Source organism: Ictidomys tridecemlineatus, chromosome 10 (assembly GCF_052094955.1).
Source record: "Ictidomys tridecemlineatus isolate mIctTri1 chromosome 10, mIctTri1.hap1, whole genome shotgun sequence".
Classification (NCBI taxonomy): domain Eukaryota; kingdom Metazoa; phylum Chordata; class Mammalia; order Rodentia; family Sciuridae; genus Ictidomys; species Ictidomys tridecemlineatus.
Genome location: NC_135486.1, coordinates 83,077,293 through 83,103,133, shown reverse-complemented (window position 1 = coordinate 83,103,133; position 25,841 = coordinate 83,077,293). Strand labels below are relative to the sequence as shown.

Genomic DNA, 25,841 nt, shown 5'->3' with positions numbered 1-25,841 from the left:
GGGATGTGGCTCAGTGGTTAATTGACCCTAAATTCAATCCTCAGTACCAAAAAAAAAAAAACTTTCCAAATTATAAATTGTTTCATTTAACTTTTTGAGCATTATTAATTAAAGTGGCTGGTTTTCTATCCAATAAGTTCATGAGATTTTAGTAAACCGATAAATAGTTCCAAAGTTATAAGGAAAATTATTCACTCTTTCCTCTTCCCCCCAAATTAAAAAGCATATGGTAAAATCAATATTTATAATTAAAAAACAAAATGAAAGATAAAATCTATAAGGGGTGTTGTAATGTGAATATTGGTCTTGAGACCCTGAATGTATTATTTAATTCCTACAACTAACTCTCTTTATATGTACAAAGAGCATCTTGGTACCTAATACAGTATGTATTGAGTCTGCAGCAACTGACACAAAGTAATCAGTGTGCTTGAGCTTGGCGAGCAGTGCTCTTTCCCCCATCATCAGCATCACTTTAGGTGACAGTAATAATAACAGATGTCATCACCCAGCCTGGGTGCCCTTTGGAGTAGGCCCACAGGGAATTTCCACAAAATCACTTGGACTCAGTGTCAAGAGGGAACTCTCAGTTGGTCTGACTATGACATTGTGTAGGGTTTTTTGCTTTTTGTTTTTGTTTGTTTGTTTGTTTGTTTAGTGTGTCCTTGTAACTTTTGTATGTTTCTGCAGTATAGTCTTGTGCCTCTACATCACTTTCTGTTTTTCATAAAATATTTTTGTGATACTTTAGGGACAGAAAAAAATCCCAGAAATCAGTTGTTTCATTCTCTACAGAAACATATAGAAAAAGAGTCTCCATGTAATGCCTTCAGTTATTCATTTCAGAAATATGAACATAAATGTATACTTAATACCATTAGAAGCATAATGCATTTGAATTCAGGGGAATTTAAAAATAATGAAAAACATAAAGAATAAAAATTAAATTACTTGTAGATCTACTAAAAAAGAGTTAAAAATTAATATTTTCATGTATCTGTGTCTTGTTTTTCATTTACAGTATTCATGCACACAAAGAAAAGTGGCATTGTGCTATGCATATTTTTGTAGCCTGTTTTTCCCTTAAAATATAGAACACTTTTTTTCTACAGTGTTAAATATTTGTCTAAAATATATTTTGGGGAGGGTACCAAGGATTGAACTCAGGGGCAGTTGACCACTGAGCCATATCCCCAGCCCTATTTTGTATTTTATTTCGAGACAGGGTCTCACTCAGTTGCTTAGTGCATCGCTATTGCTGAGGCTGACTTTGAACTTGTGATCCTCCTGACTCAACTTCCCGAGCCACTGGGATTACAGGTGTGAGCCACTGTGCCTGACAATTTGTATAAAATATTAATAGCTACAACAAATCTCTTTATTTCATAATATATGTAAACTTTTCCTTCACTAGTTGGTCTGTATATTATTTCTCATAATAATTTAACAATGCTGAGCATTCTTGATTTTAAATTTTTACATGTATATGATTCTTAAAAAAGAATTTGTAGATGTTTAGTGCTGATAGTGTTTTGTATGTATTTGACAAACTGTTTTATGTAAATGTACCAATAGCCTCTCCTATGAGCATTATATTAGATACCCCTTTTCAGATATGATCATTTTTTAAACTTTGAAAATTTGATAAGCAGAACCTAATATTTCATTGTTGCTCTAATTGTCTTTTGATTGCCAGAAACTTTTAATATTTTCATATATTCATAGATCATTTATACTTTTCATAATGTTTGTTAAATAGCCTTAAGAAATTCCTTCTCAGTCTCAGCTTATGTCCTTTCAAATCCTTTTATACATACTGCAGAGTTCTTCCTGGATGCAAGCATGATTCTTCCTAGTACCACTTAGGTTTGTTTGTTTCTCTCTCCTTCAATTTAGTATTTTGAATTCTAACCTCTAGGTGCTGAGTGAATTTCCACATCATATCGCCATGATTTCTCTACCCTCTGAGTTTAATGAGCATAGCATTTCCAGCAAGAAACCCTTAAAATCTATGCAACGTGGTTCTTCCATTTGAAAAATTTAAGGCTGTGTTATTTTAGTAGTGAGAAAGTGGTTGTAACACACACTTGCAGAATTCTAACAATAGAAACCAAGAGGGATAGTAAGAGACCTAACTTGAAATGGCTCTACTACAAGTCATAGCAGTAACTGTTTCTGAATCCCTGAGAATACTCCACTTTATTCTGCTCACCAACACTTGGTATTTTCTTAACAGCAAGTACTTTCTCATTAGCATCTGCTTCTTTAAATTTATTGACATTGTTCCTGCTATACCATGCCTTTGCTTTCTAGGTTATTATTTCACACTCTCCATGAACAACTTCAGAAATAGAACTGACAATTAACTTGCAGAGCAAATATATTTGACAATTTCTTAAAGGATCATTGAACTTTCAGGAATGTTTGTATGTAATTTGGCACATGTGGATGTATTTTATAGAGCTTACGGACCATGTGATGATTTTTCAAATAAGTTGACCAAAATTATTTAGGGTGTCAATAAAATAGCATTACTAAATAAGAAAAAAAGAGTTTTGGTTATTAATATACAAAATATTTTAAGCTTGAATTCTTAAAGAAATAATAGCATAGATCAATGTGCTCATCCAAAGATTTTCCTGTGCTTCTGATAGTGTTTTGAATCTCACCCTTCCAGTAGGATCTAGATGGATATTGTGCACTTGCACTGTGGCTAGCAAGCCTGAGAATTTGAATTTTTATTTTTATTAAATTGAGTTTAATTAATTCCATTTACATTAAATAGCCACATGTGTCATCCATCAATAGACCATAAACATATTTAAATAAAATAATTACTTGTTGAATTTCAAGTGTGATAGCTACCCATAACATTCCTTCTTTATTCTTTGCTTTTTATAAACCCTTACAATATTAGAAATGATTAAGTGGCAAATGTTTAAACTATTACCATTATGCCTGATTTTCTCTGTGGAAAATAATTCTTAGTTTTCATTTGGTGATAGGACACATCCATTATAATTATTTAGCAAATATAATTTTTAACATGTGATAAAAACTATGGAAAACAGACAATCATGGAGAAACTTGAAAGTTTTTTTTTCTTTCATAATATTTTATAGAATCTATTTCAAGCCCTTTCAGATGTACTGAGCCTCATTTGCTTTTTTCAAAGTTATCAGGCTTTTCATTCATTTGAGGCCAGATCAATCTATAAATCTTCAGTAAGTTGTCTCATCTTACCTTTGCTCTTCTTCAAATAGAAAGCCCTTCAAAATTATTCATTCTGCAGAAGATAAAATTGCTTCCCTTTACGGCACAATTTCATTAGGTTAGACGCTTCTCAAGTATTTACGAGATCATGAAAACTCCAAAAAGGGAGAAATAAATGGAAACCATGATATTTGGGGGAAAGAAATAGCCTCTGATGAATAACATTTTGCAAAACAATATCTTATTATTTTAATTCATACATTTCTAACATATTCTATATTTTCACCCTGACTTGATTATGATGGAGAAGTAGAAGTTTCAAAATTTGGGGGACATTAGAAATCACTGATTAATCAATTTTAAAACATTTGAGAATTTTGCTAAGTTTCTATAAATCAAAAAGATTTCTTTCCAGAACTTGTATTTAAGCAGTTTCCTTTAATAAAATTTATTTATTCATTTATTCATGCATTCATTCATTCATTCATTTATTCATATTTCATTCATACTACATTCTGAGAGGAAAAAATCATCAATTTAAAGTCATGTCATTCAATTGATTTATTAAATTTGAATTATGTTATTTCTAATATAAAATATTAAATTCACAAAAAGGATTTTTATACATTATTAAAATTTCAAGGCTTTGAAACATTCATTTAATAAATGTGTATTTATTGGTTATTTATAAGGACAGGATTAATTAGTATAAAAAGAAAAGTCCAATTTAATGTTCTTCTATTTTATTCAAAACAGGGAATAAAAAGTTCCTTACAGAACTCCACTCTGCAGTTGCTTTATTCTGAAAGATACAGGAAATTATCCCAGGCAATACTCAAAAGCAATCTAAGTTAAATTTTTCTACACAGCCTCATCTGCCTTTTTATTTTAAATCACAACTTCGTATGTTAGATTTTCTAACTTTCCTCTTTCATATTTGCTTTTGAATTTATGCTTTTCCTCACCTTAATTATTTATTACATTTCCCCTATTACATAAGGAGTATTTCTGTTTTAACTTACAGTTTCCTACCACACAGAGAGTATTTCTATTTTTAATTAATATTCATTATACACATTTATAAATATGCCTACACATTAACTTTTCCAGTTGAATTTTGCTACAGGATGTTTTGATTGTTAAAAATATAGGTTGTTTTTTCCTTTTTCACATGAGGGCCAAAAAATCTAGGTGACTTAGCACTAAATGTTATGTATGTGAATTTGTGTGTGTGTGTGTGAGAGAGAGAGAGAGAGAAAAATTTTATTTTAAGATGAAGAAATCTTATATTTTTATCAAATTTCATTCAATGAAGTGACAATCTTTTTATTTTTGAAAGAAAATTATATTTAATAACATGAGTTTTAATGACATGAGATTTAATGACACTGAAAACGTATTAACAGTATTTCATAAGTTTCAGGAACAAGGAGGTACCTAGGAGGTACCTCTTCAGCCAGGCAGCTTGGGAAAATAGAACAATGATGTTAGTGACAGGTCTGCAGTCCATGTGCCACAGTGTCCCACTGTGACAATGTGCCCTGGTTTTGGCTTTCTTTTTTGGGCAAAGTGATTTTTGAAGGAAGTCAGAAATTGCAACTGGTTCAAGCCATTATTCACACATATGTGGAAGGAAATGTAAGGATCATACAAGATCATGTCTCTGGGGCTGGGAATGTGGGTGTGGTGGCACATGCCTATAATCAGGAGGCTGAGGCAGGAGGATTACAAGCTCAAAGCCAGTCTCAGAAATTTAGCAAGGCCCCAAGCAACTCATTGAGACTCTGTCTCTAAATAAAATATAAAAAATGGATGGGGATGTGGTTGAGTGGTTAAGGCTTCTGGGTTCAATCCCAGATACTAAATATAAATAAATAAATAAATAAATAAATAAATAAATAAATAAATAAGTCTCTAATTTCCTTCAGGCATGCTCAAGAAACTTATGACATCTGGACACTAATGTTTCAGTAATGTCCTGAAACTTTGTAAGCAATGAGGGAATGAGAGTAAAACCAAAGATGTTTTGATTAGCACTTCATGGTAACTTAAGGTTTATGTAGTTTTATCTAATGCTTAATTACATTATTATTTAATAGAATTAGAACTACCAAGGGAATTGAGAATAAAGGTTGAGGCTAATGCATTTTTTATTTGTATGTATTTTATTTAACAATTCCAACTAGCTAATTCTGTTATTGCATTGTGTTTTTGTGTGAGAGATTGTAACTGCTATGAGTGTCCTTTTAATCTCAAGAGTCTCTTTTTTCCTGAGCTTCATGCTGAGAATGAACCTTGTAGCTAAGCAATACATGCTACTTATATTAAAGAGTACTCAATAAATGGTGCTGTGAGTTGGACTCAATTTGAACTGAAAAAGAAATAAGATATAATCATATAGAGCCAACCATTAAGCATTAGTAACACAAATAAAGGAATATTAGCAAATTATTTATGAGATAATTCAGACAATATTTTTATAATGTTTATGTAAATGTAAGTATAGGCAATTTAGGAAATTACTCAGATCTTCTTTGTGTAAATGTTAGCATTTTAGAAAGGCAAATAAACTACATCATGGCTTATTATGCCACAGGATATTCATTAGTCTGTGTTCATTTCAGTCAAGATAGATATAAATTGGAGAGGATTGTTGGTGTTTTCATATGGTAAATCTGTGTCTCTCCTGCTGATAAGTGATATGACTTTCTCAAACATTCAATTTAGTATTTGCACTTCAAATCATATCACCTTAAGAGATCAGTCACTGACTTCTGTTTTCTGTATGTATGAATCCAGTCAGATTGAATTTAATTTTTTGACTTTAAGCATCTCTGATGGATGAGTAATGTACTTAATCTTGGTTTTGTAAGGCACTAGTTGAAGTTGTATTTCCACCACTAAGACTAAAAGTTTGTTGTTACTTTTTTTGGCTTATTTTTTGAAGAACACACTTGAGCTAAATCCATTTCTGGAATCCAATGAAAGCTCCTCACATTGGCAGTGCCGACCAGTGATTCCTAATGACGTGTTTTTGACAGAGGTGTCTCTGAAATTCTGCAGAAATGACCATTTGGAAACTGTCATTGATTGGCAGGTCATCAAACAAAAATCATACTCATTAATTTTGGTTTTGTTAAATTAATCTCCTCCTAATTGTTGGAATATCCAAACAGGTAATAGAACTAGCATAGAAAGATCCCTCTTTCCCTTACTTCATATTCCTGATCAATAATTAACTCCTAGCAGTTTTCTAGTCACAGTCAGTAGTTGAGTTTTTTTTAACTATAGAACATAAGTACTTTATTGCAATAGGGAAGCATTCACCTCTTCCCTCAGTTTCTGCAGAAAAGAAGAAATGATACATGGGGATGTCTTATATCATGTAAATAAGGGTAGTCCTTTCAAACTGCACTATTTACTTTTGCAATTTTCACACTGCATTTTTTCCCACTTGTTTACTATATGCAGTGTTTCATGCAGGTATGGCCATTAGTAGTGAATCAGGTAGCTATGACGCCCTCCTGACTGAGAGGATTCTAAGTTCCTAGTATTACTTTCTATTGTTTCTTTCAGTGAAATCCCATGTTTTAAAGATTTTGTATATCAAATTGCATATATTGGTTAATGACTGTTTTCTTTTCTTATCAAAGTAGTTGATGTTTTTAAAGTATAGTACAAAATAAATGGAATACTGTTATCTTAAGCATCAATTAATACCATAGATTCTGCAAGACTTTTTAGCAGGAAAACTGAAGAACACCCATCCTAGTATTTGATGGAAACACCATATTATTTATCTACTTCTGAGAACTCAATTGCTTAGCAAAATACTTGGGAAAGCAATATATAAGGAACTTATCCTATTTAGACAAAAGCAGGAAATAAGCAATCATTTTATTTGCCTTAAAAGTTTTTTTTTAAAGATATCAAGATTCATATGCCTCAAGGAACCTTATGTAATGAAACCAGTGTTTTGTCTGATTTTTGATGTAATGTATCCTTTAAAAAATGTATATGGTACTTTAAGTTATATTTTAAAAAATAATTAGATTAGAATTTTTAACCTGTTTTCTAGGCTGATAACCTAAACATATTTTCAGTGAGTGGCTCTAGTACAAGTTCCAGCCTTGAAATATATATTTTCTTTACCATCCTTCTTTCTCTTCTAGGAGTAGAATTTCGTGGTAAATAATGAGAAATGGATGAAAGGATATCAGTAGAGAAAGTAGAGATACATGATAGCTATAAGTAAACGTTTGGCCTCCTTCTGCAACCTCTTGGATCTATCAGTATATTTCTTTTCCTGGACACATTTACTAAAAGGCAGCTCACTCTCTTATGGGCCATTCTGCTCTGTATCTTAGAGGAGATCATCATTGGGTCCTAATGACTTCAATGAAAATTTAATTTCCTCTGAGATGAGAATGGCGACAAATATCTAGAAGCTTGACTCTAGAGCTTTAGTGTGATTTTTAAAAAATATTTATTTTTTAGTAGTAGTTGAACACAATATCTTTATTTTATTTTATTTTTATATGTTGCTGAGGATTGAACCCAGTGCCTCACACGTGCTAGGCAAGCGCTCTACCGCTGAGCTACAACCCCAGCCCCCTGATTGTCATTTTTGTGTATTTAGATCTATAGAAAGTTAGATAATTATATGCAGTATATAACCAGCACAAATTTTGATTGCCACATTGGAGTTAGACAAAAATTATATCTGACATTTAAGTGTTCGTTCTTATTCACTGTAAAATATGTTTGCTTATATTTAATTATTAAGGTAATTGCCAAGGTTTCCATTTGACGTCTTCCTCAGGGACTTTGATGGATTTGTTGATAAATAAACTTCATGAAATATAATTCCTTATATAAGCTATATATTAATTATGTATGCTATGTTAATACACAATTTTAATATACCAATTTTTAAAATTATTTTTCTTTTTTCCTCAAACGTTATCTAGGCATATCTGCCAAGTAAAGATTCTGTATTTTAAGACATACAAGATAATGATTTGCTATAGGTACACATTATAAATTGATTATTACAATTATTCTAATCAATACATCTGTGTCTTCACATTGTCACAATTTGTATATGGTGGGTGAGGACACTTAAAATGTATTATGTTATCAAATTTCACACAAAATAGAGTGCTATTAACTATAGGCAGCATGCTACATAAAATTGGTTTAAACTCTGATTTTACTTTTATCAAAGGATTTTATTTGAGACTGTTAAAGCAGTCACATTGGTATTCTGATATTCACTTTAAACTGTGAAAAATTTTAACTGTTACCCATCCCTAAAAAGTTCACTTCAGCTCTAGTTTGAGAGACGTGGTGTCATCTTATCATCTTGCCTTCCTGTGTCAAATATTTTTAACACATATAAATCTATCAAGAAGATATCTGTAATATCCTGAGTGATAAGGAGTTGGAGGCCTGCTAGCTAAATGAGAGGTCCAAACCCTAATCAGCCTTTTCAACTTCATTGATAACAATACTTATGGGTAACTGGACACAAGGTTTTAAGTATCTTTTGTTTTTTTAATAATTGATGACTTTGTAGGTTGAAGCTTTATTTTGAATCTTCATCAAAAGTGTCTAATTCTACATCCAATATTGAAATGTTGCTTTTTTTTAAGTGGGGCAATTTTAAAGGTTGATTTTCTTTCCATTTTTGTTCATATAGATGTTCGAAGAAGAACAATTTATGAATACCACCGAGTAGAGCTACAGATGTCAAAAATTACCAATATTTCCGCTGTGGAAATGACCCCATTACCAAGTAAGTTAATGTGTGAACACAGTTAGTTGAGAAAATGAGTTTGCAAGCCTGATGATCCAGTCTATTCAATAATTATAGTTATTATATTAATTATATAATTGTCTTTGGTATGCGTGCTTATTTTGATCCGGAGTGTGTATAGGGATAGATGATAATTTTTATTTAGTTCAAGCAAACTCCCCACCCCTTCTCTGCTCCTCTTGCCCCCCACAGTTAGTCCTGATGAGTCTCTTCTCCTATTTCCTAGCATGTCTGCAGTTTAATGGCTGTGGCCCCTGTGTATCCTCTCAGATCGGCTTCAACTGCAGTTGGTGTAGTAAACTTCAAAGGTAAAATAAAATACAGTGAATTCTAAAAATTTAGAAAGACTTGTTGCCTATTCTCTCCCACTGAATTTTAAATGTATGTCAAGTATGTAGATTATACATACACTAACAAGTGTATATGTGTGAAAAAATATATATGCCATGACCAAAATGCTAAAAGAAGAAGAAGAAGAAGAGCTCAGAAGAGAGGATTTTAGAATATCCCAATGTCTGAGAGCTCAAAATGACTAATAACATTCATAGTTATAGTTGTTTTAATTATAATATTTTTTTCTGGCATACATTTATAATTTTCTATAGGATTTCACTTGCATGATGACGTAGTTGCTGAATCTACAAACTGGTGATTTGTGTCCATATACTAAAGAAAGAATGATCTGAGATACCTTTCCCAGAGCAAAGCTGAATTACTATAATCACCACTTGCAGGTGTTTAGGAATTCCTATTCAATATTTCAAACTTTATTACTGAAGATTAGAGATGTAATTTGAGGCTGACACTATCTGACCTTTACATAAATACTACATGTGGCTTTGACCTCACATTGTGGCTGATTTTGAAATTTAAGCTGTATAACTTGCTGGTTGTCAAAAAGGTTTACTGTTTTTTTATGGGTAGTAAAAAAGGACTGTCTGGTCCCTAGAGTTTTTCCTACATTGGATGATGTGGGAGATATATTTTGCAGAAGAGCAGATTGCTGCTCCTTGGTGTGATGAATGGACCTAGTTCCACCAAACACTTGCATACATTAATGCAAACTGAGCTGATGTAGAGGAGAAAGCAGCTATCCGAATACATGCTTAGTTTCTGGAAAGGGGATTGTAACCTTGGTGGATCTGGAGAAGACTCTTAAGTAGATGTAAAGATATTTGCTTTCTAATGGAAAGACCAGCTGAAGGCTTATTAATGTATTCTGTTATTTGCTCAACCATTTTGTGCATCAATTATATCCCAGTTGCTTGGAACACAGCAGTAAATAATATCAACATGGTTTCTGCCCCCCATGGGGTTCCAATCTGTCTGGGAATAAGTTCCCTTCTGACCTCCAGAGTCTATGAAAAATCAACCACTTATGGTTTTAGGCAGTGGACATTGCTGCCATAGAACACTAGCAGTCTGTGTTTTATTATTCTCTAGCTGCAACATTTGTCCCATGCTAAGGGTATGATCAGAAGGGTTTCTAAAGTTATTGAAGGGGGGAAAAGAGAGTGTCAATTCTTTGATAACAAGTACTCTTTAGGAAACATTTTTAACTTGCTAACTTTGGAGCAATCACTGCAGTATTGTGACTAGAACAAAATTACTTATGATAACTTCAGTTTTGTTTTCAATTTAACATGTTGCTCCAGGATTTCCCTTGGGAAATGACTTTCAAATAATGGAAAAACAAGCAGGCAGTTAGCATTTTTCAAAACAGATTTTAACTTAGTTATATATCCAGAGTGGGAGGAACTGCTATAAAATCTAAGGTTGATGGGCATTTATATTTACATTTTGTGATGATTTTATAAAGATTACATGCACATTAAAAGTTATTCAAAAGCTGGGTAGCTACAACCAAAGGGAATCTAAAGAGCTGGGATTTTAACATGTATACTTCAGTAATACTGAACTCAGAAATGAAAAAAATGTCCAAAATGATCAAATGGAAAAACCTGATTGGCCTTATTCATACCTACTTCAAGATCAAGTTTAGTGGTCATCATCTGGGGCAAACCTCCATCCTTAGCATTTAGCACAGGACCTGCAGATGCTTATTCATTTACCTCCTTTGCCAAGTCTAGGTCTGTTAAAGGAAAAGACTATAGATCTCCAAAGCCCAAGAATGTGCCTGGTACTGCAGAAAGATGAGGGAACAAATCATGATTATGTTCCAAATAAATATACCATGATTAGGTTTTTCTGAGGCCAAAGGGTTTCTCAGGATGAGGGACTTCTAATGCTAAAGCCAGAAAAGCCCAAGGAAAACTCACATCCGTTGACCATCCTGGCCAAAAGAAGATTATCCTTGACTGAAATAATGTTATGATGAATGTAGGATTTGGAGACTTATCTCGAATCATACATACTACTAACATTTTTTTTAAAAAACTATGTATTGTTTGATGGAAATACACATGTAAATTTTCAAACAAGCAACTTTGGCAATCAAAATATATCCACAGGTTGGAATCTGCTTCCACTATTAACATTTTCATTTTATTAAGATATTTCTCAACCAGATATTGTGCCAAGGAATTTTCAAATATTACCCTTAAAGCCTTTTTGCAGCAGAGGAAATTGGGGTTGATTGGTGCTGTTGTCTGTGCAGGGTGTCAGACCTCTTCAGTGAAACATTTGGAATTGAACTTTGTTCTGTGTTATTCTCAGCTTTTGATCTCCTGAGCTCACTTGATTTGCCTCACACCTGCCAGGTCAATGGTGCATTAGGCAAGCTAATCTTCAATGCTTTCTGGAACATGGTAGACATGTGCTACTGGAAAAACAAATCTTTTCGTAGTTGACACTGAAAGAAAGTTACATGGTTTTGAAACTGGCATTAGAAGAATGTAGAAGAGAATCACAGTATGCCTAAGATGCCTGTGTAATATTGAAAGCATAGTTCCTTTACAATTATGGAGGAAAGAAAGGTAGCAAGTCATAGGAATACAGGAGGAATTCATCACAGAACGTTACTTTAAAAAGTACAAATTTTCTGTATGTTACTGTTTGGTATTTTGTTGAATACCAAATACCAATGATTTCTTGGATTTATTTTTAATTCTTCAACAACCCAGTTATACACATAACAAAATCTGTTTAATTAATTGGCTTACCTATGGCTCATTGCACTTTTGTTCAACTTAATTTCCCCACTGCATTTTATTAATTTCTTCTTAGACCTGTGAGCTTCAAAACTTCACTTTGCCGCCCAGCATTATTTCCCTAGACCTTTTAGAGCTTTTATAGGAAAAAAAATTAAAACAAGAGAAGTCTTATTCTAAGCAGCACAAAAATTACCCCTTTGTTGTTTTTTTAAATTTTTCTCCCACCGTTCTTATTTTCTTCTGTGCTTACTTGTCCCTGAATGATAATTCAGTTGCTGGTAATTACTGAACTCTCAAGTTGGGCTTCCTCTAAAAAGATAAGATGATTTTAATTGGTTGGTTGGTTTCTTTTAATTCCCATTTTTTTAAGGGAGAAAAATTAAAGCAAACTGTTTGTAATGGCTTTTCTAAGGTCCAAGATGGTTGGAGTTATAGGAACATATAAGGAGATCCATGCCTGAAAAGTACTTATTTTAAAAACTTGGTAAGGGTTTGCTTATTTCCACACAGTAAATTGAGAGGACTTGAATCAATTACTTTCAATTCTTCCTAATATATATATCCACATAATCAACAACAAATTTTAAATGTCTCTGTTCAAGTTACTATTTAAGATTGTGCATTCAGTGGTGAAGAGAGACCAAAATCACTACCTGATAGAACTTATCTTTTTAGTGAGACAGGATAGATTTTAAGCAAACAAATATGTAACTAGTAGAAGTAGTAGCAATGAGAGCGGGGATAAAGGAAATAAATAGGACAATGTTGTCAGCAATATAAGCAAAGTTGATTAGAACAACAAGAGTTTTACTTGTTGGTGTCATTTTTAATTGACCTTGCCCTGTTAGAGTTATTGATTGGATCAGCCATCATCATCTGAATTTTTCAACTGAAAATACATTTGACTCTTAAAATACTCATGTATCAAATACTTTCCACATAATGGGCACAGATCAAAACACTGAGGTATTTAGAATAATAACCAAGTATTAGTCAAAGCCACGGTTCTCATGGAGCTTGGAGTTTAGCTTAGTAAGCAGAAAATATATGAATTGATAATTAAGCACAAACTCTCCAGATGGTAGTCAGTGACGCGATGAATTTGAGGGAGCTGGTATTTGCTGTGGAGTGGTTGGCCCTGAAAGACATCTGGGAAGAGGTAATGATGAAACTGAGATTCGAAAGATGGGGAGACAGCCTCTTGCATTTCAAATGGAAAGACAAGTACAGCTGCCCTGGGTGGGCACAAGCTTGATCTGAGGAGGGAGAAGCTCCATGAGTTGAGAATAATGTGAGCTGGCATGAGGAGAGAGTGGTGTCGCATGAAGTCAGAAAGATGGACAAGCACCCAGGACATGCATGGCTTCTAAGCCAGGAGTGGTTTCATTCCCAGGTTAATGGAAAGCCTTTAGATTTTAGATCTTAAGCAAGAGAAGTGATGAGACTTGTTTACATTTTAAAACTATAAGTCTGGCTGCTCCAAGGAGAGTAGATTTGTTTGTTTGCAGGAGGCAGGTCAGAATGAAAAGAAAGAGCATGTGTAATAGTCTATAGGAGGGATGTCTTTGAAAACAGATGATAATTATGGGGATTGTGAGAAAAGCATGAATGCATGTTGTATTTTGGAAGGAAACAAGTTACTTGCTAATGGGTTAGAAGCAAAGGAAGAAGAAAATGTAAGAATCTTCTTACCTTTATTTATACTTAAATTTATTTCAGCAATGTGATATAGGTGGTAGTACCTTTTTTTTTGAGATAAATAAGATGGCATAGGAAACAAAGACCAGAGGGTGGAGAAATAAAGAGTTTGTTTGAGGACAAGTCTGAGATGCCCATCAGACCTCAAGTGGAAATGTTGAATAGGTAGGGATACATAAACCAAAAATTCCAGGAAGGAATTATGGGCAAAGCTTCAAAGTGGAGAATCATTATCATATAGATAGAGTTTAATTCATGGAACTGAATGAGATCAGGTATGGAGAGAGTGTAAATTGAAAATAGCCTAAGAGGTTCTAGGCAGTAGCTGTGTGGCATAGCATAATGAGGTGGGATGCTCATTTTTCCTTACATAAAATAATCTTAAAAGTATTTTCACATGCATGCATGTTTTTCAAGACAAAAAAAAAATACCTACGAAAAGATATACGAGAGGCTAGCAACAATATTTGTCCCTGGGGAAATGGAAGTGAACAGCATCGGACATGAGAGTGTGCATAGCTTTTCATTAGGGACTCTCTTGTGTGACTTGAATTGTTGCCACCAGGAGTTGAAGGAAGGATGAACAGGCAAAAGAGAAATAAGGGGCCAAGAGCTCCTCTAAGTAGGAGAAATATAGCCTTACTCCTTTTGCATCTCCAGTATTACCCTGCACCATGCCTGACCTAATATAAATGTCCAAACCATGTGGTTGAACTGAATAATGCAGAAAATTGAGGCTAGACATTTCTACTTTCCTGAGGATTCTAACTGCTCCTCTGGGCTTTATCCATTTATTAGTCTCAGTGTCAACCAAATTGGTATAAAAAGAACTAAGCTGATGTACAGCATAAAATGCCAACATTTACCATTTGGTGTGTTGCACTGTGCTTAATCTTGTGAGACCATCTCTTGGTGCCTACTTTTCAAAAAATGTTGCATCTTCTATTTTCTTGGATACAATCAATGTTATAAAATTGATACTTGTAAAAATCTGGGAGTAATTATGTTCTCTTTCCCTTTTGTCAAAGAGTAAGCAGAATAGGGATAACCATCTAAGGGGTAAAGACATGTATTTACCAAAGAGTCTTACAACATATGTATTTAAGAAGAAATAGAAGATGATGGAAAGACATTTCCTAATAACTCCTCTATGTTTTTTTCAACCTTCTTATTTCTGTTGCATTTTCTTGAGTGTATGGTGCTGACAATTCTCTTCTATTGAATGGAATGGTTTCCTTGGCAGCAACAAAAAGAGGAACAGGAAAAAAAAGTGTCACCCATAATGTATTTCAGAAATTCTGAAAATGTATAAATCAGAAATATTGGCTGATAATTTATTGAAGATATGAAATGTGTTATCAATTAAAATTAATTATGGTGAAGAAACCATTCTTAAGTAGATACAGCTAATGTTTGAAGGTAAAATGTGCTTGCATCATACATTCACCCAGCTTATAAAAATTAACTTACACAAAGTTGGGAAGAGAGAGATACAGAGGACAAACTTAAATAGTGTAGCTGATCCAGTCTTTCCCAACCAGCAATCTTATACTTTTAAATGACAGTACCAGGGACTAATGAATATCCTCTTTCCTTGGTCTTGTTTCTATGTGCCCCTTAAAGTGGGCACATTTGCAGCAATGATATAACTGGTACATAAAGAGTTAGTTGTTATATTTTCCGTATCTCATAATTCTAGAAGTAAGTCAACAACTTTAGTGTCAATCAAAGACATAGCAGGAAGAACTGGGCTTATTAACAGACAGTGTGTTGGGCTCCTGTGGGATGCTCTACTGAGGAAATACTTGGCATGTTTCAACTCTGATTTTGCCTTTTTACTCATATCGGAATCTAACTCTCCAGCAAGGGGCAACTCTATTGTCATCCTTTGGGAGATGATAAGGTAATTTTGATATACAGCTTAACTTAGTCCAAGATCATAAGATTAAAAAGAGAGAATCAGAAACCCACAATTGTTAAATGACAAGCCAGATACTGGCCAAGAGTGAAATTTAAAAATTAAAATAAACACGCATTTAGAATCAGTATAATTGTACTTGTTTGATAGAACATTTCATAGCCTGGACAAAGCCATAACCTGTAGCCCTTTGACATTATAATCTGAGTTTGTATTTGAACTACTTGTGGACTAAAAATTTACATAATTCACATAAATAAATTTATTAGCTTGGGTGATTAGGTAAAAAGTCTGTACATAATAAATAGATACAATTTAGGAAATCAAGGAGCCTTGACCCAGAATCTATTATAACCTCAGACTCATTTTAATGGATTGGGATGGGATAAAGTCTACTTGCAAAGGCACCTAATTTCAAATGGAAGAGTTTTACAAGCATTTATTGATCCATGTTCCCATATGTTGACTTTCTTTCAAATTGAAATCACCTCTATTTGATTACCAAAATCACTGAAAACTAATATTTTGATAGCCAAAAATATTAGTATTTTCAGCATATAAACTGAATGTCTGGTTTAAAACATGAAGTATGAATCTATTTATAACTTTAAGAATTGCATTTTCTGACCTTTGATAGGAAGTATTTCTTTGCTGAAATATCAGATCCAAAAAAATATTTAAAGAAATTTTAACTAGAATACTTTATTGTCTTATTGCCTAGTCATCCTAGATGTGATAGGAGAAAATTGCTGTCATTTATGATTGAAGATATCAGGAAATCATTAAGCTTTAATTATATACAGTTAGCAACAATGGATAAATTACCCATGGATCTGAAACTGGTGACCCCACTAGCCAAAGTCAAGACTATTAGTGTTATAATTTGGATCTGGAATGTTCCCCAAAAGTTTGTGTGTTGAAGGCTTTGTCTGCAGAACAACAATGTCCAAGACAGGGCTAGGGTGAGGAGTAAAGGGCTTTTGGCAAGTGAGTTGATGAAGAAAGCTCTGACCTTATCAGTGGATTAATCAATTGATTGCTGAATGGATTACTGGGAGATGATGGAAACTAGGTGTTGGAAGAAGTAGGTCACTGGGTGTTAGTTAGCTTTTCCACTGCTCCGACTAAAGGATCAGATTACAACAACTATAGAGGAGGAAAAGTTTACTTGGAGGCTTAGAGTTTCAGTTGTCTCAGTCCATAGATAACCAAGTGCATTCCTCAGGTCTCAAGGTGCTGAGCATCATGGTGGAAGAAGTATGGCAGAGAGAAGCAGCTCACATTGTAATCAGGAAGCAGAGGAGACTTCTCTCATCAGATAAAAATATATACCCCAAAGCTACATCCCAGTGCCCTAACTCCTCTAACTACACCCCACCTGCTTCCAGTTACCACTTAGTTAATTCCTTCAGAGAGCAATTCATGGATTAGTTTAAGCTCTCTGAACCTAATCATTTCCCCTCTGAACCATCTTGCATTGTCTCACATGTGAGCTTTGTAGAACACAAACCATTACGTTGGAGGAATGCCTTGAACATTATATGTTGGCCCTGGCCCCTTCTTCACCCCTACCCCCTCTCTTTCCTGGTTGTCATGAGCTGAGCAGCTTTCCTCCTTCATACCCTTCCACCATGATGTTCTGCCTTGCTTCAGGGCAAAGCAATAGAGACGGCTTAAGGTGAACTGAAACTCTGAACCCTTGAGCCAAAATAAGTTATTTCTTCTCTAAGTTACTTTTCTCACATATTTGTCACAGCAACAAAGAGCTGATAAACATAGTCTTTCTCTTTAATGTATTCTCTATTAAGGGCATTGGACTTTCTTTATCAGGAGATAGTTGACTACCTAGGCAGCTGGAGTTGAAGCAGCCTAAAGCAGTCAACAATTCCAAGATTACTGCTAGACTGAGGGCCATATTGTGTGGGCTGAGGAGAATTAGGGTGAGTGTCTGGATGGATCCCTAGTGACACAGCCAATGAGTAGCAGAATAGTGTTTCACAAAGCAATAAAGCTCTTTGACTCTGTATCCTGAAATGTGAAATACTTGCATCATCTAGATATATGTGGCACTTACATTCTTTAAATTTGAGTGGCCCAGTTTCAGTAGATCTCAAATATCAGTATTAGGTGAAAATTGCCACAGGAGCTTGTTACATATCCAGATTCCTTTGCAGCTCACAAGGGGTTTGTATTCAGTAGATCAGAATGCAGCCCATGCATTCAACTTTCTAATAACATCTTCAGGGAACCTGAGATGTTCAGAGAGGAACACTGTGGAAATGCTGATTTTGCATGCCTGAGAGATGAATCCTGGAGGGCTGTAATGGTTTTGCCAAAGTTATATGGAAAATCATTCTTAATGTGAAATTGAGAAATAATGCAGAAAAATGCAAGAGATAAAAATATTTGCTGTTAAGATATATTAAATGTTAATGAAAAAGCTTGTTATTTTAAAAATCAAGAAGTTTCTGGACAAAAGGAAGTATAATAAATAAATTACAAGATTTTGGAATTTTATTAGTTAAAACTAGTGGAATATATTTAATTTCAGAACTTTTTAAAAAACTATTTCTACCAAAGTGGTAATTCAGAGTGCTCAAGTAATTAAGGTACTTAGGGAAATTCCATGCAGCCAAGGTCACTTTGACCTACAACGCTAAAGGAAGTGAATTAGATTTTTGACTTTATTTTTTCCTAAGACACTACCAGTCTTTTCAAAAATTTTAAAGAATATTATATTTTTGTTTATTGTCTTGAAATATAATGTAAAATTGTCTATTTTTTCCTCCTTTTAAGCATTCTAAATCTAGCTTCAACAAAATGTTCTAATTCTTTTTGCATGAGTTATTTATGGCAATCCAGTAAGCTATGATATCATTTTAATCCATCACATGAAAAGCATTTTGAGTAACATTCCAATATAGAAGATTCTTTTGAAAAGACACAAACAAGACTAGTAGCACAGTTTGCCTTTGAGGAAACTGCCATGAATTAGAAAGTGGCATAGAGAGGATATTTCCATTTCATCCTAATATTTAATTTTTACCACATGCATATTCTTACCTATAAACAACAAATCAATAAACAAAAAACAAATATTTTTAAAAGAAAGGATAGAAATATATATTAAGGCACATCAGAACAATTTGGGCACCCATCAAATTCAAAAGTTAACTTTTTAGAAGCAGAAAATTATCAGTGCTAAATATATAGGATAAACCTCCTTCCTATGGAAAGAAGCATTTGATTGACTAGATTTTATGTCTACAATGCTTGCAATTCTTTTTGAGAAAAAAAAATGGTATTGAACTGTGTATTCTATCTATCTATCTATCTATTTATCTATCTATAATCTACTGTGCATTTTGGCCTTTGTTTCCTTTTGGCAACTGGAACATTGCCAGAGGCCAAGAAGGGATGTGAATATGGAATAAAAATGAGTTTTTCTTTTTTCCAGACTCTTAAAAAATAGGTGCTTGAGCCAAGTCTCCCAATCACCAAGTCCCAACTGAATTATTAAGACGTTCTCCCAATTTGTTTCTGATTTTCATTCAAGGGATGCACTATTTGCTCTTCATCCCAGCACCTTCTGGCAAACCATAGAGAGAATTTGTAGAAATATTTAGTATCACATATGTTTATAACAGCTTTTTCAAGATTATTCAAGTGACTCTAGTTTTGTTTATGTGTTAACCAACTGTGGTAACGACATTTTATAACGTTATAATTCAGCAAGCTAGACTCCAATAATTTCAGTCTCACAAACATATATGAAGTATTTAAAATGCTAATTTAAAAATTTTATTTCCTTAATTTTCTTCCACTAATAATGAGTTCCTCTGAAATAATTAAAAGCAATTGCCTAAAATGAAATTGCATTTGTTCCACCTAAAAACAGTAGGTGTCAAATTATTATGGAAGCATATACTCCTTAAAAGATAAGGAAATAAAAATTTAAAAACAAAAAGTAAGGTGCATCTGTTAAAAAAATAATATGAGTTTTAAATATTAGAAGAATGTTAGATTAAAAACCTTCTATTGAAAAGGTTGACATGATGATAAATTAAATTAAAAATAATATGAGTTTTAAATATTAGAAGAATGTTAGATTAAAAATCTTCTATTGAAAAGGTTGACATGATGATAAATTAAAACATTTAGTGACAGTAATTCATGGTTTAATTAATTGTTTGGATGGGAATCTAAAAATAGAAAAAGATATTTAAAATGCATATTCATATTCAAGTCATCTTTTTCAATATTTATGTAAGAAAATTATTATAATATCATTGGAATAGTTTCTGTTGTTTTACTTTTTGTTAAAATCTATCTCCTAGGAAAGTTAAAATATGACCATTTTATATTTCTTGATAACATACTATGTAAGATTTTTATGATATTTTCTAAATGTTAAAGATTTTACTTTCTGTCAAGTCCTGAGTCAAAGATACAATTTCACCCATTAGAAAAGCCTGCAGAGAATTTGGAAGAAAATTGTGTCTCAGAAATTCTGACATTTATGGAAAAGTGGAAGAAATCCAGTATTTTAGCAATGCATGAAATAGTCCCATTACTTCTTTACTTTGTAGAGTATCTATGTACAACTGTTATAAAAATGCATCTTTTTGTATAACTGTAGGGTAATCTGACCAACGTGGTATACATTATCAGGGGAAAACAAAGATGAAAATAATTTAAGATAAAATTAGAATTATTCATTGAATAATAATTTGCTTTTTAGTATTCACTTGATCCTACAGAAAAGGACTGACAATTCTGGACCTCTTATTTTTCCAAATGAATTTTATGATTGCTTTTTTTATTTCTATAATGAATGACTATGGGATTTTAATTGGAATTGCACTGATTCTATATAGTGCTTTGGTAGTATGGCCATTTTGACAATATTAATTTTGCCCACCCAAGAGCATGGAAGATCTTTTTCTAAAGTCTTCTTCAATTTCTTTCTTTAGCATTCTGTACTTTTCATTGTAGAGGTCTTTTATCTCTTTTGTTAAGTTGACTCCAAAGTATTTTTTTTTTTGAGGTTATCGTGAATGGGGTAATTTTCCTAATTTCTCTTTCAGAGGATTCTCACTGCTATATAGAAATGCATTTGATTTATGGGTGTTGATTTTATATCCTGCTACTTTGCTGAATTTATTTATTAATTCTACAAGTTTTCTGGTGAAGTCTTTTTTTTTTGAATCCTCTAAGTATAGAATCATTTTGTAAGCAAATAATGATAGTTTGAGTTCTTCTTTTCTTATTTGTACCCCTTTAATTTCTCTTGTCTGTCTAATTACTCTGGCTAGAATTTCAAGGACTATGTTGAATAGAAGTGGTTAAAGAAGGGATCCCTGTCTCATTCCAGGGTTTAGAGGAAATGCTTCCAATTTTTCTCCATTTAGAATGATGTTGGCCTTGGGTTTAGCACAGATAGCTGTTACAATGTTGAGGCATATTCCTACTAACCCTAGTTTGTCCAGTATTTTGATCATGAAAGCGTGCTGTATTTTGTCAAATGCTTTCTCTGCTTCAATTGAGATAATCATGTGATTCTTATCTTTAAGTCTATTAATGTTATGAATTATATTTATTGATTTCTGTATGTTGAACCAAACTTGATTCCCTGGAATGAACTCCATTTGATCATGGTGCACTATTTTTTAAATATGTTTTGGAATGTGATTTTCCAGAATTTTATTGAGAATTTTTGTGCCAATATTCATCAGGGTTATTGGTCTGAAATTTTCTTTCCTTGATGTGTCTCTGCCTTGTTTTGGTATCAGGATGATACCAGCTTCATATAATGAGTTTGGAGGGTTCCTTCCTTTTCTATTCATGGAATAATTTGAGGTGTATTGGAATAATTTGAGGAGTACTGGTATTAATTCTTCTTTGAAGGTCTTATATAACTCAGCTGTGAATCCGTCTGGTTCTGGGCTTTTCTTGGTTGGTAGGCTTTTGATGGTATCTTCTATTTCCTTGCTTGAAATTGATCTGTTAAAATTGTGTATGTCCTCTTGACTCAGTTTGGGTTGATCATTATGCCTCTAGAAATTTGTTCATATCTCTATTAATTAGAGAGATGAAAATTAAAACTACTCAAGATTCCATCTCACTCCAATCACAATGGCAGTTTTCAAGAATACAGACAACAATAAATGTTGGCGAGGATGTGGGGGGAAAAGGCACACTCATACATTGCTGATGGGACTGCAAATGGTACAACCAATCTGGAAAGCAGTAAGGAGATTCCTTATAAAACTTGGAACGGAGTCACTATTTGACCCAGCTATCCCACTCCTTGATCTATACCCAAAGGATTTAAAATCAGCATACTATAATAATGCAGCCACATCAATGTTCATAGCAGTTCAATTCACAATAGCTAAACTGCAGAAGAACCTAGATGCCCTTCAATAGATGAATGTATAAGGGAATTATAGTGTATATATACACAATGGAATATTACTCAGCATTAAAAGAGAATAAAATTATGACATTTGCAGGAAAATGGATGGAGTTGGAGAATATCATGCTATGCATACTATGTCAATTCCAAATCCAAAGGCCGAATATTCTCTCTGATAAGTGGATGCTGATACATGATCAGGAGAACATGGGAAAAATGCAGGAACTTAGATGAGGCAATGGAGAGGGAGGGGAAGGGGGAGAGGTAAGGTGCATGGGTTCAGGAAAGATGGTAGAATGAGATGAACATCATTACCCTAGGTACATGTCTGACTGTACATATGGTACAATGCTACATCATGTACAACTAGAGAAATAAGAAATTGTGCTTCAATTATGTACAATGAATCAAAATGCATTCTACTGTCAAATATACCTAATTAGAATTAATTAATTAACTAATTAATTAATTTAAAAAGAAAGAAGGACTGGGAGATTTTGGACTAGCAAGACTCATTTTTCCTTCCTAGAAAGCTACTTTTTCTGTCACCTCAGCTCTTGAATTTTCCCTTCAATGACAATTCATAATTAAGGGACAACTATTCTCTCCATGAATCTTGACCTTGACTGTAACCATTGCTAATGATAGGTTCTTCTAAAAATAGACAGATTTCATTTTCTTAAAATAATGTCTCTGATCACAGGAAAATACCTCTATATTGACCTGTGCCCTGATCAGAATTAATCTATCCCTCATCGCACACCTTTAACACACAGGTTTATTTTATCATTTCCCAAATTTAATTTCCCTTTGCTTATAAATCACAGTAGTTCTGTATTGAAGGACAGGAAGGTAGATATAAGGGTAGGGATGCCTTATACCTGAATACTTAAAATAATTTTAATAGCTACAATTCATTCTGTGTTTACTATGTGTTGGGCATCTTGTGAAAATCTTAAATCCACTAAAGTCTATTAATTCTATAATTTTATTTGCCCAGATAGCTATATGATGCAATGTGAAAATTCCTGTTTAATAAAATAAATGAGAATTAGAGAGGTCGAGAACCTTACCCAAGGTCACAAAAATAGTAATTGGTGGAGCCAGGATTGAAGGGGTTTTTTGTTGTTGTTGTTGTTGTTTTTTGTTTTTGTGTTATTTTTTTGATAGGCTGGATGGTGGGAGAGATGAAAAAAATAAGTGTTAACATATAAGAAAACACAGCTTTTACATGGGCTTGACAAGCAATCCTAAATGGTAGGTATTCATCAGCAAATAGGAAGAAGACCCTCCACAGCTTACCCAAAGGATTTCGTTAGTTTAATAATACTCACTTCCATTCAAAACTTACTTGAATGGCCTGTTGTAAAAGATACATACAAAGTTTCCTTTAACTATAATTGTGGTTATATTCATACAAATTGCATGATTGAAAAAACAGTTTTCAAGGAAAAAAAATAAAACCATTGATTGGTCAAAATAATGATAATACATGAAGCTGGGTGAGTGGCTCAAGCCTATAATTCCAGTGACTCCAGAGGCTGAGGCAGGAACATCACAAGTTCAAGGCCAATCTCAGCAACTTAGCAAGATCCTAAGCAACTTAGTGAGACCTTTTCTCAAAATAAAAAGTAAAAAGTCTGGAGAAGTGGCTCAGTGGCAAAGCATCCTTGGGTTCATTCCCAAGTATCCTTCCCCCCCCCCAAAAAAATAGCATGTATATTACTTCAGTGAGAAAAAAATATGAATAATCATTTAAAATGGCATGCAGCAAAAAATGTATGAATAATGTATTGTATATAGGACAATTACTCTCATTTAACTTTATTCTGTGTCATTTTCTACACATATATCAGAAGCTAGAGCATAAATTTATCTCTGCATTACTCTCATAGACCCACATGCAGGTCTATGAAAACAGAATAATCTCTGATCTTCATTTTTGAAGAACAGACTCAAAATACTTCAAGCATTTAAAATTTTATTATGCAACCATAAACTTGGATTATCTAAAATAGTGAAGAAGCAGGCACACAGAGTTGGAGGTAAATATACAAGAAAACTTGACTTAAAAGGCTTATTGAGCACAGAGTCTGTATAAAGATCAGTGTTGTTTATGAAGTGCAAGAATCAGCTCTGTCCCCTAAACACACATATGCCCAGTTCTCTGGGACAGGCTTGCCATGGGCTTGTCCCACTGTCCCATTTAGTCAATGTTTCTTTCTATTTCCAACACGGAATGTTTGCCCCATAAATTTTGTGGTTACTCTGCCAAACACCACTCCAGTATTTGATTGTCCTCCAGTCCTGCCACTGTCTAAGCTTACAGGGCATTGGTATATTCACAATTTAAAGCAGAGCTGGAATTTCTAAGCAGTTATTTTCCATAATGGAATTCCTGTGACAAAGACCATATGGCCCACAATCCCAGAATATTTAAAAGCTGGCCCTTTACAGGAGAAGCTTGCCAAATAAATGGAGGCCATAAAAAAAAGTGTTGATTAATGAAAAAAAGTAAAACAGTGTTCACAACAAACTAGTTCAGAAAATAATATTGGCTCTCTGGTATGAGAAGTTTAAGGAAGTAAGGGTAAACAATTTAATTGAGTATTACCTGAAGAGAAGAGTCAAAAGCAAAGAAGAACCATGTCAAAATGATATAATAGTGTTTGCAACTGAGTAATAAAATGGGCTTTGAAGGTGTTGAGTTGATGGGTGTTATGAGCTGAAGGAGAGAGCAGCATGAAGATTCAAGTCCATATATGCATTCGACATATGCTTATTTAGCTGTTTTTGTTGTTGGTTGTTTGTTTATTTTTGGTACCAGAGATTGAACCCAGAGTTGCTTAACCACTGAGCCATATCCTGAGCCCTTTTTATTTTTTGTTTTGAAATAGGATCTTGCTAAGTTGCTTAGGCCTTGCTAAGTTGCTGAGGCTGACTTTGAACTTGCTATCTTCCTGCCTTGGCCTCCTGAGCCCATTTATTTAGTTTTGCTGTAAATATATTTTCTATGTGGATTAAAGGCATGTGCTCTGAAATACTAGTTCGGTTTCACTGAAAACAAAACTAAAGAAAAACTACAAAGCCAAAAATGCTTCTATTAACATAAGGTGATGTTAACTATATTTTATGAAGCAGAAAATTGCTTCACACTCTAACTTTTAAAATCTTTCTATTTTGCTGTCTTTAATAAGACATAGAACATTGGTACACATGAGCTGCATAAAAGTCTAATAGAATTAGCATTTAGTAATTTGATACTTTATATGCCTGAACAAAGCCAATGTGGAATAAAGCAAGGAAATATGGAAGAACACACTGTTTTATTACCAGGACTGATCCTCAAAGTGAAATGAACTTACTCAAGAATTGTTAGTAATCTCTATAAGGACCTGGGCCTGGGGTGATCTTAGAAACCTTCTACCCTTCCACGTGAGCTACGGAGGGTTTATTATAAAGAGAGCATAACATAAAATGCAAAAAGTAAGCCAAGCTATTTATAATCTAAAAGTCATTTTTTTAATGTTCTGGGGATGAAACCCAGTACTTCATTCATGCTAAGCAAGTACTCTATCTACCATTAAGCTATATCCCTGAGCCCAGTACATCTTATTTTTAAAGCATTGATATTACAACCTAGAATTCAAGAGGCAAATCGAT

The 25,841-nt window shown here is 33.6% G+C and overlaps 1 protein-coding gene across 2 annotated transcripts in view; it reads left to right on the top strand.

The window, feature by feature from the left end:
- Positions 1-25,841, top strand: part of Plxdc2 (plexin domain containing 2) — a 421,355-nt gene that overhangs the window by 317,893 nt on the left and 77,621 nt on the right. For both annotated transcript variants that reach the window (XM_078023341.1, XM_005325782.5), the window contains 2 exons: positions 8,915-9,010; positions 9,258-9,339. In XM_078023341.1, coding sequence (XP_077879467.1) covers positions 8,915-9,010; positions 9,258-9,339 — 178 coding nt within the window. The remainder of the gene's footprint in view (positions 1-8,914; positions 9,011-9,257; positions 9,340-25,841) is intronic.